The 14,396-nt window shown below is 33.7% G+C and overlaps 1 protein-coding gene across 5 annotated transcripts in view; it reads left to right on the forward strand.

The window, feature by feature from the left end:
- ZBTB44 (zinc finger and BTB domain containing 44) overlaps nucleotides 1-14,396 on the forward strand; it is a 56,191-nt gene that overhangs the window by 23,612 nt on the left and 18,183 nt on the right. For 4 of the 5 annotated variants that reach the window (XM_051986668.1, XM_051986667.1, XM_051986665.1 and 1 more), the window contains exon 2: nucleotides 9,578-10,651. The exons of the other annotated variant lie outside the window; for it this stretch is intronic. In XM_051986668.1, the coding sequence (XP_051842628.1) occupies nucleotides 9,634-10,651 (1,018 nt within the window). In that variant the 5' untranslated portion in view covers nucleotides 9,578-9,633. The remainder of the gene's footprint in view (nucleotides 1-9,577; nucleotides 10,652-14,396) is intronic. 5 annotated transcript variants of the gene reach the window in all.

Raw genomic sequence — 14,396 nt, forward strand, 5'->3', positions numbered from 1 at the left:
ATATATGAGAGGGAATTGTCAATTATAGTTTACTAATTTGAACAGATTGCATTTGAAGGCTTGAAATATTGAAATTGGAAAAAAATAAGAAAATTAGCCGGATTGGAAATTGAATTTTTTCTTCATTATCATTGAATCTAGTTTTTGAAAATGCCAATTTGGGGGTTCAGAAAATTAAGTCATAGCCTTGAACTCCCAAATTCATCAGATTTTGACAGTATCACTTGGGGGCATTATAGTATAGTAAAAAGAACAATTAAGTATACTTAGATAGGATTCCCATCCAAGATCTACAATAACTAACTTAGGTAAATCACTTATTAGTCTTTAAAATAAAATAGTTGGATTTAGTTCTTCTCTACCAGGTAAATAGTTTACTTTGTGCTTCTGTTTTTCTAATTAATGCTAAGGAGATACTCCCCCATTGATAACAATATACAAACTAACAAGTAAAAGATACCTTTGTCATGCCTGTTAATAATGTATAGAATGATAGAATATCAGAGAGCAGCAGGCCTTCATAAATTATTAACATAAGTCAGACCCTGATTGGAATCTCTTACAGTTTTTTGGACAAGTCATTAAGTCTCTTGAATAGCTTCACACCTAGAATACTCATGGTACTTTATATTTTTATGATGCTTTAAAATTGAAAAAGCCCCTTCTTTTCTTTTATTTTTTTTTAATCACTTGATATTTCTGTAAGTAGTGAGGAAAGGTACTATTGTCCCTATTCTACACAGGAGGAAACTCAAGTTTCAGGAGATTTATGTCTAAAGAAAAGTCATTCTCCAGACTCTGGGGGATAGACCCTATCATAGGATGGGCCATGTTGCATAGGATGGGCCATGTTGGTATAATCAGCATATTCTCAGGGATGTAATATCCATTGACTTTAGTCCCTACCTCTTAAGAATAAAGGATCATAGATTTCAAGCTAGCAGTGACTTTAAAAATCATCCCTCTTCATTTCATAGATGAAACATTTGAGATCACTGCTAGAGGGGAAGTACTTAATGAAGGCAGAAGCAATATTTGGATCCTGTCCCATCTGGTGTTCTGCCTTTTGCATCACAATGCTTCACTTTCACTATCTCTCCTCCAGGAGTAAATAAAAAAGAAAGGTGATGTCCACTCTTCCCAAAGTGAGGACTCTAGTAAAAGGAGCTTAACCTAGACCTTACTTTCTCTTATTCTCAGCATAATATTCAGAATATCAAACTCCTCTGTCCCCTCCCTTAAATGCTCTAATTAAATGTCCCACACTCTTATGCAGTATATACTACAGTAAAGCCACTTAGGGCAATAAATTGTGCAAACCTGACCTATGATCTTGTATCTCTAATACCCATTGCTCACCTACTCCTCTCCTTTTCCTCTATTCTCTCTTTCACTTTTATATAGATTTTAAAGTGATAAAATTAAAACTTGAACCCAAGTCTTCTGGGTTAAATTTAAATTCTTGTGCTTTGTATACATGATACTTGCATTACAGAACAAAGTTTCAATGATTTTGACAGGTTGAAAGTTGTCATTCTAGAACAAATATCTTAGTATCCTTGATTATTAGCATTTCATAAAATAGGAAAGCAGTTACACAATAAGTATCTGTACACATTTGGCAATCAAAACTAGATTGACACTTGGAAAACAGTACTCTAAAATTTAAGCATTAATATAGTTTATTACTGATTATATGTTTAGGAGTTCTGATCAGCAATATTGTATTGGTCCTTCATGTGGTAGATTTTCCACACTTTACAAATACAGCAACTGAAACTTGAAAAATTTTAAGTGACTACCTCAGTGACATAGTTTACAAAAGGTTGAGTTTATACTTGAAGCCAGTTGTTTTTGTTTTGTTTTGTTTTAATTTTGTCCAAAACCCAGTTTTTGTTTTTGTTTTTGTTTTTTAAACTATTCTACATTTCTGTAGTAAATAGTCACAGGGGCTGGATAGTTCAATCTCAGCTCAGTTGTTAATTATTTCATTCCAGAGATCCCTCAGGAGGACTCTTTACACAAGTTAATATGTAAGAGACCTGGAATAGATCTGATTCTCAGAATAGCTTCAAGTCATGTTAGATCTATCTCAGTTCAGATCTGGGTTTAAGTCCCAGAACTAACTATACTTTATACTTAAAGGTTGAGCATATTTGGAAAACTAAAGTGTGAATTGTGGTATACTATAATTTGTCATGATCTGATGGTAAAGGTGCCTTAACATAGTGTCTTAATACATAAGACAGTTTCAAGATTTTGAAGAGTATGTAATAACTTCCCAATACTTAGCTCATCAAGTCCTCATTCTGACAGAATGTTTTACCTTATTTGACCCTTATTTCCCGTAGAGGGTCGGAATTCTGGAGAAGTATACTTGAAACAAGGTATTAACTCAGTGGAATTAATGAGATAATGATTCTCTAGTTCACATATATACTTAGTACTTAGTATGGTGATGTAATGGTTCTCTAGTTCTATAGTTCACAGCATATAACCAATATGCTGTAATGATATAATTACAATATGGTATATAAGGGCTAAGAAGAACTGGACTGGAAGATAGACATTTTATCTTTCATCAGCCTCGTGGTTGCTCTCATGCCTCCTGCACTAAGAGCAAGACTGGGCCAGAATAAACAATCTAGACTCTATTCTTGGCCATTCTCATAGTGTCTATTCTGCTGAGACCAAGGCCTGTCCAAAGGACTTCCAGAAATCTAGCCTGGACATTACATTTCCCAGTACCCCAACATGAACCATCTCCATTTAAGCTTATTTCTTCACTTTCAAAATTTGAAATGTTCATTCTCACTAATCTTTCTTAATGTGTCCTTTACCTGGACTGTATTTATTCCTTTCTCTTTGAAAACCTTTCATAAGGCTTGCTGTCACAAGTCTCTGTTAGACCAAAAGGGATATCACTCTCTTGAAACTACTTGATTTTTCTATACTTTATGGCCTTTGAGCATGGACTCTTACATTTTCTAATCACTTCATGACTATAATGCTTTCTGGTGATAACATCTTAGTCCGTAATAAATGCTTTAACTAATACTAGTTGAATAGGATTTAGTTTTGACTTTAGAAAACTAAACCTTTTTTAAATTTTTTTTTATTTTTACCTATTTTTACTGTCCACATCTTATTTAAAAGGGATTTATAATCCAATGCATTTTTAGGGAGATAATATTTTTTCTTTCATTTGAATTGCAGTTTAGTTTTAATTCATTTGTAGAATTTTATACCTGTAAGCAAGATTTATCTTTAAATCTTATAATTTTAATATTATGATTATTATGATGATATGAGTACGAATTGTGACTAGGTTTGAGAGATGGGAATGTTGTACATGTGATTTCCTGGATATATAGAATATTCTTCTTAAAAATAATTATTAGATCATAAAAGGGGATAAAGACCTACATGTGTGAAAGAATTTCTAGCAGCTCTTTTTGTGATGGCAATGAATTGGAAAATATATGAATGCTAACAGAACTGGGAAAACGTTGGTACATAGCAATAGCAAGACTGTAATGATCAACGATGATAGACTTAATTCTTCTCGGCAATTCACTAATCCAAGGCAATTTCAATAAACTTTGGATGGAAAATGCCATCTGCATCCAAAGAACAAACTATGGAGACTGAGTGTGGATGAAAGCATACTATTTTCACCTTGTTTTCTTTTGTTTTTTTCTTTCATGTGATCCTTTTTGTTTAGATTTTTCCCGGCATGACTCACATTTTGGAAATGTTAAAAATGAATGTATACATAACCTATATCAGATTTCTTGGTAGTATGGAAAAGAGGGGTAGGAATAGAAAGGAGAAAGGAAAAAAAAAAAAAAACGAACTCAATCTTAAAAATAATGAAAGTTAAAAACCATCTTTACATGTAATTGGAAAGAATAATATACTATTAAAATAAAATTTAAAAAAAACTTAATACAGATGGGTACCTTCTCTGCAATTTAAAGTCTTAGTAAGTTATCTAAGTGGCTTTAAGATTAAGTTGACTGGGGTCACAGAACCAGTATGTGTCAGAAGGGAGATTTGAATACAAGATCTTCCCAACTTTATGGCCAACCAACTTTACTGTGCCAGAAGATTTACTAGGTACAATTGACATTTCATCTCTTAAGAGATTTCAAGTTTGCATTCTGACACCCTTATTCTTCTATACCCAATTAGCAACAAAAAGGTATAAAAGACAAATGAGAAGAACATATCATGAATTAGGGACTAGACGTGTGATTTCATTGATGTGCAGATCTCCCACTGAGGAGTTTCTCTACCAATAAAGAGAAACACCCTCTCTGTAGATTTTATAAACTTAGTGCCTACAAAATAGCTAGTATGTGTCAGAGGTAGAGCCTGAACAAAGGTCTGAGGCCAACTCTTTATTCACTGGGCCAAGATACCTCCAAAACAAGACCTTTCCTTTATTAACAAGTCCTTTGATTGCTTTTTCATCTCTGTACATCTACATCTACATACATCATCTTTATTGATTAAAAAATATATAACCCAGTACATAAAGTATGTCTTGAAAGATTAAGGCAAAATAGACTTTAACTTTCTCTGCGGTCAAAATTTCTTTGAGACAAATATGTTTAAAAGGATTATATATTCAGCGTATATCAGATTGCTTATTGTCTTAGTGTGGTAGGTAAGGAGAGGAGGGAGAAAAAAATTGGAACACAAAATATTACAAAAATGCAAACTAAAGTATGTTGCTGTATGCTGCTGTATAATAAATTATGCATGCATACTCAAAAAAATTCTTCATTGAGTGGAATTGTTCCTTTATAATTAATTCTTATGACATAATTGACACAAGACAGTACAAGGTATTTGGATTTTTTACATGTTTAAATCTGTTTCTCTTTAAAATTATGAAAATTGTTAAATTGGCTAATGAATTTTAATATTTTAATATATAGAACAACTAGGTGGTACAATGGATAGAGCACTGGGGTTGGAATCAGGAAGACATCTTCAGGCACTTATTTGCAGTGTGAATGTGGGCATGTCGCTTAACTCTGTTTGCCTCAGTTTTCCTCTCCTGTAAAAGGAGATGGAGAAGGAAATGAAAAAACACTCCAGCATCTTTGCCAAAAAAAATCCCAAATAGGGTCTCTAAGAGTCAGGCATGAGAGGACAACAACAAAGCCAAGCCTGTCTCGGGCTTATTCAGTGGTTCACGGCACATTGAGGATTGGACTGAAACAAGTTGCTCAGCCCATCTTAACACTTAACAAAAGGAAATTTACTTAGCTGCAGTATGGAAAAGAATTCAACAAATAGACAGTATTGATTCATTGGGTGCAATTTTTCTGCCCCTATATTTGTCATTGTAGTATGAAGGTATCAAGAAAAGTGTTTCTGACTTCTCATATATTCACTTTTGTAGACCACTAGGAAACTACACCAAAGGCATAGTTCTTGGGCCAATCAAATCTCAAGGATGATTTCAATACATGTCTTACATAGAACTTGCATAGTCTAGGTGGAATAGATTTTTCACAAAATACAGTATAGCTATATGGCAGGGTATTATTCCAATGTTACTTAATTTTATGAAACTACAAACATTACTTATAGGATCTTGGAACTTTGAAATTCTCTGACCACAAACTTCTCTTCCTTTACAATTTTATAAGCCCTTCTCCTTCCTTTTCTTCCTCACACACTTGTTCCTTTGCCATGTTCCAATAACCTATCCTTTTATTCCTCTTAGTTTATATTCATAAAAGGAATTTTCTGACATGGGAGTTCCCTTATACCAATAATCTTTGTATTTTATATGTCCTACTCTGGCTTCACTCTCCTGTGTTCCTTGGCTTGACCTTCTGATTTGTCACTTTTAATAATTAAATAGCTTCTATTCAAAGTGTCACATAGGAACTTTTGCATCCCTGACTTCCTTCCGGATAGTCAGCCACTAGTAACTGATTAGTATTGTGAGTGACATCAACAAAATTAGTAATGAAATGGAACTCATTTTCGCCACTCATATTAGTTATAATCCTCAGTTAAGCATTCACTGCTGCTAAGCAATTCTTTTTATTGACTTGCCATGTTTAGAAACTGTTGTGAAAAGATCTATATCTACATAGATTCCTTAGCTCATCACTCCTTCCTACAGATGTTTAATTATTAGGAATTCTTCCCCTACATCTAGTTAAAAACTATAGTTCTGTCTTCTCAAGCCAAGGATGTATTCTTCATGAGTTGCATGGTTTTAGGATTAAGATTTGCAGCCTTCCAACGTCACACAGTAGATTGTACTTTAAAATAATATTGGTAGGACAGCTAGGTGGCACAGTGAGTGGATAGAGCACCAGCTCTGAAGTCAGAAGGACCTGAATTCAAATGTAGCCTCAGACACTACCTGTGTGACCCTTGGCAAGTCACTTAACCCCAATAGTCTCAGCAAAAATAATAATAATAATATTGGTGTTAGTAATTCAGTAATTAAATTAATATGAATCACATAATTTTAATAATTTATTTAAATGTTGATAACTTTTTCAATATATTTCCTTTGGCATATTACATATTGTATACATTTAAGAACATGTTTCTGATAAAAGCATGCATAAATATTGCTACACTGACAAAACATGATTCATAACACACAAATAAAGGTTAGTTCTGGAGAATGCTTTCCTCTGTATCACTGATTTTGTGTCAGTAATCCAGCAAAAATTAAGTCTAGACCATCTGCTTGTACCATATATCACAGTAAATTCAAAATGTATATGTGACCAAAATATTAAGAGTCATACTATAAAAACAAGAGAATTCAGATCAAATCCTTTCACTATTATGGCTAGGGAGTGATTTTTTTTTTTCAATGAATAGTGTTTTTATTCTCCCCCTCCCCCGATTATATATACAGATAGTTTTCAGCATTCATTTTTATAAGATTTTTGAGTTCCAAATTTTTCCACTTCTTCCCTACTCCTGAAGATAGCAAGCAATCTGATATGTTATACATGTACAGTCTTGTTAAATATATTTTTCCACATTAGTCATCTTGTGAAAGAATAGAACAAAAAGAGAAAACCACAAGAAAGGAAGGGGAAAAAACCTGAAAAATATTAAAATAGTAAAAAAAAAAAAAATTAAAATCGGCATTCAGACGCCATAGTTTTTTCTCTGGATGTGGATAGCATTTTCCATCACTAGTCTTTTAGAATTGTCTTGGAGCACTGTATTGCCAAAAAGAGGTAAGTGTATCAAAGTTGATCATCCACCCAGTATTGCTGTTGCTGTGTACAGTATTCACCTGGTTCTTCTCCCTTCGTTAAACATCAGTTCCCTCATCTTTCCAAGTTTTTCTGAAATCCAGATGCTCATTTCTTATAGAACAATATTGGGGCAGCTAGATGGCACAGTGGATAGAGTATTAGCCCTGAAGTCAGGAGCACCTGAGTTCAAATCTGACCTCAGACATTTAATATTTATTGACTATGACCCTGGGCAAGTCATTTATTTGATCCCAATTGCTTCTCAAAAACAACAACAACCACCATAAAACACAGTATTCCATTACATTCATATACTACATCTTGTTCAGCCATTCCCTAGTTGATGGGTATTCCCCTCAATTTCCAATTCTTTGCCATAGGAAATGAATTATTTTTAGGGGGGGGGGTGAATTCTTAACCAAATAAGAGAATTTAACATTTTTTGCATGAACCAAAGTGACTTAGGCAAGAAGGGATGTGGTCAACTGGGGGAAATCTTTGTATCTGATATTGGGGTGGGGGGGGGCTGTCTAATATTCAAGGAATGTTAAACTTTACAAATTCAAAAGCCATTTCCTAATCATTAAGTAGTCAGAGGATATGAACAATTCTCAAAAGAAAAATTGAAAGTTACTGACAACCATATGAAAAATTGCTCCAAAGCTCTAAGAAGAGGAGAAATACAAACCAAAACAGCTTCTAAGGTTTCATCTCATCTCAGCAAACTGGCAGAGACAGAAGAGATAGTATTGGAAGGATAATAGAAAAGTAGATATGTGAATACATTGTTAGTGAAACTGAATTAGTTCAGCCATTCTGAAAAAGTTTGGAAGAAAATCTCAAAAATGCTTAAGTTTATATACTATAGGAAAGTCAGCAACAGTAAGAGGAACCTCCTAATTGTGTGTACTTTTTGGTATAACAGTGTACTGGAAACCAAAATAGATAACTACTGATGAGGGAAGACTATATGATATATGTATGATATGTACAATAATATTGTAAGAAACAGTGAAATTGGGAACACTTAAAATGGACACAGAGTGAAGTAAATAGAATCAAGAAAATAGTAACTTACATAGCAATGTAAGTGTAAAGAACAACAAAACAATTCAAACAGTATTGAGAACTTAAAATGGCCAAGCTTTTGTTGTTGTTGTTGTTGAGGCAATTGGAGTTAAGTGACTTGCCCAGGGTCACACAGCTAGGAAGTATTAAGTGTCTGATATCAAATTTGAACTCAAGTCCTCCTAAATTCCGGGCTGGTGCTCTATCTACTGCACCACCTAGCTGCCCCAAGCTTTTTCTTAAAGAAAGATACACTCCCTTGCCTTTCCCTTTTTAAAAAATGTTTTATTCTTCATTATAAGAAATAGTTGTCAGGAAAAGAAGATGAAGAGCAATATAAGAGATGTAAAAACATCTTTTATTTGTTTTTAAATTATCATTTTGAATTCATTGGTATTGCCTTTAGTATCTTTGTTCTTGGTAATTGATCCTTTTTCTGAATAATGTGCCATATACTGTCCCTTCAATGAAAGTATTCATTGGTAATAAATTGTAGACTTTTTTTTGACCAGCATCCATTACTCTTTTAAGTCACCATAATTTTGATTCTTTAGAGACTGTATTTAAATTCAACATCATCAGTTTGGTTTAAAAAAATGTATTTTAAATATAATTCTTAGTGCCAATAATTATGTAGTAACAACTTGTTGATATGGTGATCTTTTTTTTTTTATTTAGAAAATAAAATTTTTATTTCAACAATTATATGTTCATTTGTTAATGCAATAGTTATATAAATCTTTTTTAAAATATACTTGTGCTAAATTGAGAAAATTTAGATAGAAGTAAGTGCAAGAATTTGACATCATCTTTATTTTTAGTTCTTTTAAGAAGTAAAACTTTTTCACTTAACTTAATTAGCATGTGAAATTTCTTATCTAAAGTCAATTAAGCTAGCCTAGTACCTATCTATATCACGTACTCTTGCCAAATGTCATTTATTTTACTAAACCTTTTTTCTGGGGATAGCAATGTACCTAATATATTTACAAAAGTATTTTTGACCTTCTCTGTAGCTGAATTTATGAGAGCATTTTTCATGCCTGACAATTTCCCCAAAGCTTCTCTCCTGTCTGAATTGGCTCAAAAATAAAAAGCACCTAGTCCTATATACTCAGAAAATACATTGAACCAACCTTTGTTGGTAGCATCGATATCACATTAAAATGATCCAAATCCCTTTGAATTTCATTTTTACAAATAACACAGTTTAAAACTAGCAATTAATGCTTTATTTGTATATCTTTTAGGACATTTCTGATCCATTTGCATCACTGAAGAGCATCTGTAGAAGAGGAAGGAAAAGATGGGTGTGAAAACATTTACTCATAGTTCCCCTTCCCACAGCCAGGAGATGCTTGGAAAACTAAATATGCTTCGAAATGATGGACATTTCTGTGATATCACTATTCGTGTCCAGGACAAAATCTTTCGGGCACACAAAGTGGTATTGGCAGCTTGCAGTGATTTCTTTCGCACCAAACTTGTTGGCCAAGCAGAGGATGACAGCAAGAATGTATTGGATTTGCATCATGTTACAGTCACTGGATTTATACCCCTTTTGGAGTATGCTTATACAGCAACTCTGTCAATTAACACAGAAAATATTATTGATGTCCTGGCTGCAGCCAGCTATATGCAAATGTTTAGTGTTGCCAGCACCTGCTCAGAGTTCATGAAATCAAGCATTTTATGGAATACACCCAACAACCAACAAGAAAAGGGACTAGACGCTGGGCAAGAAAACAATACTAACTGCAGTTTTACCTCTCGAGATGGTAGTCTTTCTCCAGTGTCTTCAGAATGCAGTGTGGTAGAAAGGACCATTCCTGTTTGCCGAGAGTCCCGGAGAAAGCGCAAAAGCTACATAGTTATGTCTCCTGAAAGTCCACTTAAGTGTAGCACACAGACAAGTTCTCCCCAAGTGCTAAATTCTTCAACTTCCTATTCAGAGCCTAGAAATCAACCAGTTGACTCTTCTTTAGCTTTTCCCTGGACTTTTCCATTTGGAATTGATCGAAGGCTTCAGTCAGAGAAAGTTAAGCAGGTAGAAAATCCCAGGACTTTAGAACTACCAGGCCCGTCTGAGGCAGGTAGAAGAATGACTAGTTATGTGACATGTGAGAGTACAAAGGCTAATTTGCCTTTGACTACTGAAGAAGATGTACAGGTCAAAGTGGAAAGGTTAAGTGATGAGGAAGTTCATGAGGAAGTATCCCAGCCTGTCAGTGCATCTCAGAGTTCGCTGAGTGATCAGCAGACAGTGCCAGGAAGTGAACAAGTTCAGGAGGATCTTCTAATTAGTCCCCAGTCGTCTTCTATAGGTATTACTATCTTTTGTATTTTTATATGTTGTACTATTGTACTTGTTGATAATGGCAATTATTGATTGTCATGTGTTACTGGGAATTTGTGGGGTTTTTTTCTTTGTTGTTGACCAAGTTGCTATGAATTAATATTTGTTACTAATTTGTTATTTTAAAAGAAAGTATAAATGTGTGGATAAGTAGCAGAGAGTAGAAAATAACAGTGATGTTTCAAACATCATAATTTAATTGTAGGGTGAAAAAAATCCAATAAGTCTTTAATAGGACTTCAAGATTTAGACTTCTGATGTATACTTTTGAGCTTGTTTTCACCAGTTATCTAACTTTTCATATGGGGAAGTGTTAAATAAATTGTCCCAAGGTCACACAATTAGTAAATTATATTGAGACTTTTAACAGATCTTCTGTATACCAGCACTCTGTTCACATTACCCTTATATCATTGGTATTTCATATCATTAATTATTGTGTGACTGCTGTGTGCTAAATACTGATCTGGAAGTTATAGAGAGTACAAAGGATTGTTTACAGTCTTTTGTAGGTTGCTAGTCATAGATTTGTGAAAGGCTAAATTTAACAGTATAAGCATTAAATTCAAAATACAGGGGTGGTAAATAAAAAGAAATATGGATAAATAGAACAGATTGACCAAAGGAGAGAGTTCTTTGTGGGGAATAATGTGGGGTAATGCTTAAAAGAAGTTGGGGCTATATGAGGACCTTAGAAATTTGGACTTTTTTCTAGAACAGTAGAGAAGTTTAATTGTTTCTCTTCCTCTTCCCTACCCTCCATTTTTTCTGTGTGCGCCCCTTTGAAGCAGAATGACATGTGAAAGAAATCTGACGTCATTGTTTAGAACTAATTAGGACAATTGTAAGATGGTAAAAGAACTAAAACAAGAGCATAATAACTAGAAAGGACAAAATAAATATATAGCATATTATAAAATATTTCCTAGAACTTAGTGATTGGATATGCATAATAATGATAGTTAGCTGGAGAAAGTTTAGAGAAGAAAAGACAAAGAATTGAACTTAAGTTATCATTCACATTTGAGTGACAGAAAAGTAAATTGGCAAAAGGAACAAAAAAAAAGGAGGGAGCCAGAAAAATGAAAGGAGAATAAAATAATGTAATGTAATGAATGCCAAGAATGACAAGTCTGAAAGAGACTTTTGAGGCCAACAGTCTTAAAAACTAAGAGATTTCATGGAAAATGAGGACCAAGAAATCATCATTAATTTTGGTTTCTGGTATTTTCAGTATCACTCATCCTTTAATGTGCTGCTTGAGAATTTGATTCAGAATACCTGCTCAAGATGGCATAATGGAAAGAGTAAAAGACTTGGAGAAAGGAAGACTTAGGATCAGATATCATCTTTTCACACTCAACAAGCTAGGGTAATCCTGGCTTGGCAAGTCACAAAATCTCTTGTGTGCCCCAGGCAACTCTAAAAGATTTATCAACTCTTAAATTTGAAACTAGCTCTAGTGTTTCTTTGAAGAGGTTGTTCCCAAAATTGGGAATTTCATATGCTGAAATCACAGCCTTTTTATGAATTTACCCAAGGATTTCTATTCTTTTAATCTCCATTTGTTTCATTAACAGTAATGATTTTGTCAGAAGCAGTATTGAAACATCATCAGTGACCTCTTTATTTCCCCACCATTTTGATGTCTTTTTTTCAGTGCTCATTTGACCTCTCTACCTTTTAAATGTTGATAATCATTGTCTTCCCATGATTTTCAAGACATGCTTCTTACTTCTGTAATTATACTTTGGCCCTTCCTAGTTCTACCTGATTACTTAACATTAAAAAGAATCCCAGCCATGTCCTTGGCGCTCTATCTGCACTCTCTCCTATGACAATCTCCATTACTTCCATATATTCCATTGTGGTATAGTTGACTCGGTTTAATCCAGCACACATTAATTGCTCACTCCCTTTCCATAACCATATCTCTAGGCTAGATTTTTCACCTGATGTCCAGACCAAGTCTCTTAAGAGACTCAATGAACTACCCTTTGTCCTGTACTGATCAGCTTTTTTTTTTTTTTAATTGGTGACTTGGATAAAGATATAAAAGTCATATTTGTCAGATTTGTTGATAATATAGAACTTAGGGAGATAGCTAGCATGATGGTTGACATTCAGGATTTACAAAGATCTCAACAAACCAAATTAAGAGGCTAAATCTGATTAGATAAATTTAATTTTTTTTTATAGATAAATTTAATATGTTTAATACTTGGTTTTCAGAAGTCCATTTCATAAGCATAGAAAATATCACTAAACTATCATTTTGAAAAAGATCTAGGGATTTTAGTGGACTACAAGTTATGAATCACAATGTAAAGGTGAGAAAATGAGAATTGTCATCAAATATTCCATGGAAGAGAGATTAAACTTATTTTTTATCTGAAAGAGCAAAACAAGAAATTATGTGTTGATGTTATAAAGGGACAAATTTAAGCTTGGTATTAGTGAAATAATCCATATTAAATCCCAAAGTGGGATGGTCTTCTGTAGGCAATTGTATTTCATCTTTCAAGCAGGGTAGGTAATTGCTTATCTAGCATGTTGCAGAAATGTTTTTAAAAGTTCTTTATCTGGGTATGGATAGCATTTTTCATCTTTTAAGCCCTTCAGAGTTGTCTTGGATCATTGTGTTGTCATTTACAGTTGATCATCTTACAATATTGCTATTACTTTGTACACAGTACATTTTATGTTGCACCAGCTCTTGGAAGTCTTTCCAAGTTTCTAAAAGCATCCTATTAATCATTTTTTATAGCACAATACTATTCCATCATAATTACATACTACAATTTATTCGGCCATTCTCTAACTGATTTAATTTCTCAAGTTCCAATTCTTTGCTCTCCCAAAAAAGAGCTGGTGTAAATATTTTGTACATTGGTCCTTTTCTGCAAAGAAGATTCTTGTTTGAACTGTTGGACCTCTCATCTCCCAACTTTCTAAAATGTCAGAGGCACTACTATTTTCATTGTTTGTGTTTTTTAATGACATTTTTATATTATAAATAATGTATTTCACAAAGCCACCACCATTTCCCCTTTCTGTCATCCCTCCCACCCTATCCCTTTCCTCTACACACACATCTCTGACTTTAATTTTACAATCTGAAATCATTATTGACTGTTGCCTTTATTCAAAGTTCAGCTGCATTTAGGATTTAGACTTGGAGTCAGGAAAACCTGAGTTCAAATTTAGCCTCAGATACTAACAGTGGGACTCTGTGCAAGTCAATCTTTCTCAGCCTCAGTTTCTTTGTAAATTGAGGGTAATTGTAGAGTACTGGGGCTGGATTTAGGAAGATTCATTTTTCCAAGTTCAAATCTATTTACTAGCTGTGTGACCCTGGGCAAATCACTTCTGTTTGACTCAAATTGGTCAAATGAGCTGAAGAAAGAAATGCCAAGCCACTTCAGTATCTTTGCTAAAGAGTTAATGATGAATCAGACACTACTGAATAGCAACAATAGCATTTACTTTTCAGGGTGTTTAGGATAAAATGAGATTTTTAAAAAATGTTTTGCAAATTACAAAGTGATTTTTGGTACTTATTATCAATTTGCATTATTTTTGTCATTGAATATATTCTTGTTCTGCTTTCTTCACTCCAAATCACTTCATATAGTATTTCCTATGCTTCCCTTAATCCGTTAATATTGATTATTTCTTGGTAGTATTCCATTCTGTTCATTTATAATGGCCAC

The sequence above is a fragment of the Antechinus flavipes genome, chromosome 3 (assembly GCF_016432865.1).
Source record: "Antechinus flavipes isolate AdamAnt ecotype Samford, QLD, Australia chromosome 3, AdamAnt_v2, whole genome shotgun sequence".
Lineage (NCBI taxonomy): Eukaryota > Metazoa > Chordata > Mammalia > Dasyuromorphia > Dasyuridae > Antechinus > Antechinus flavipes.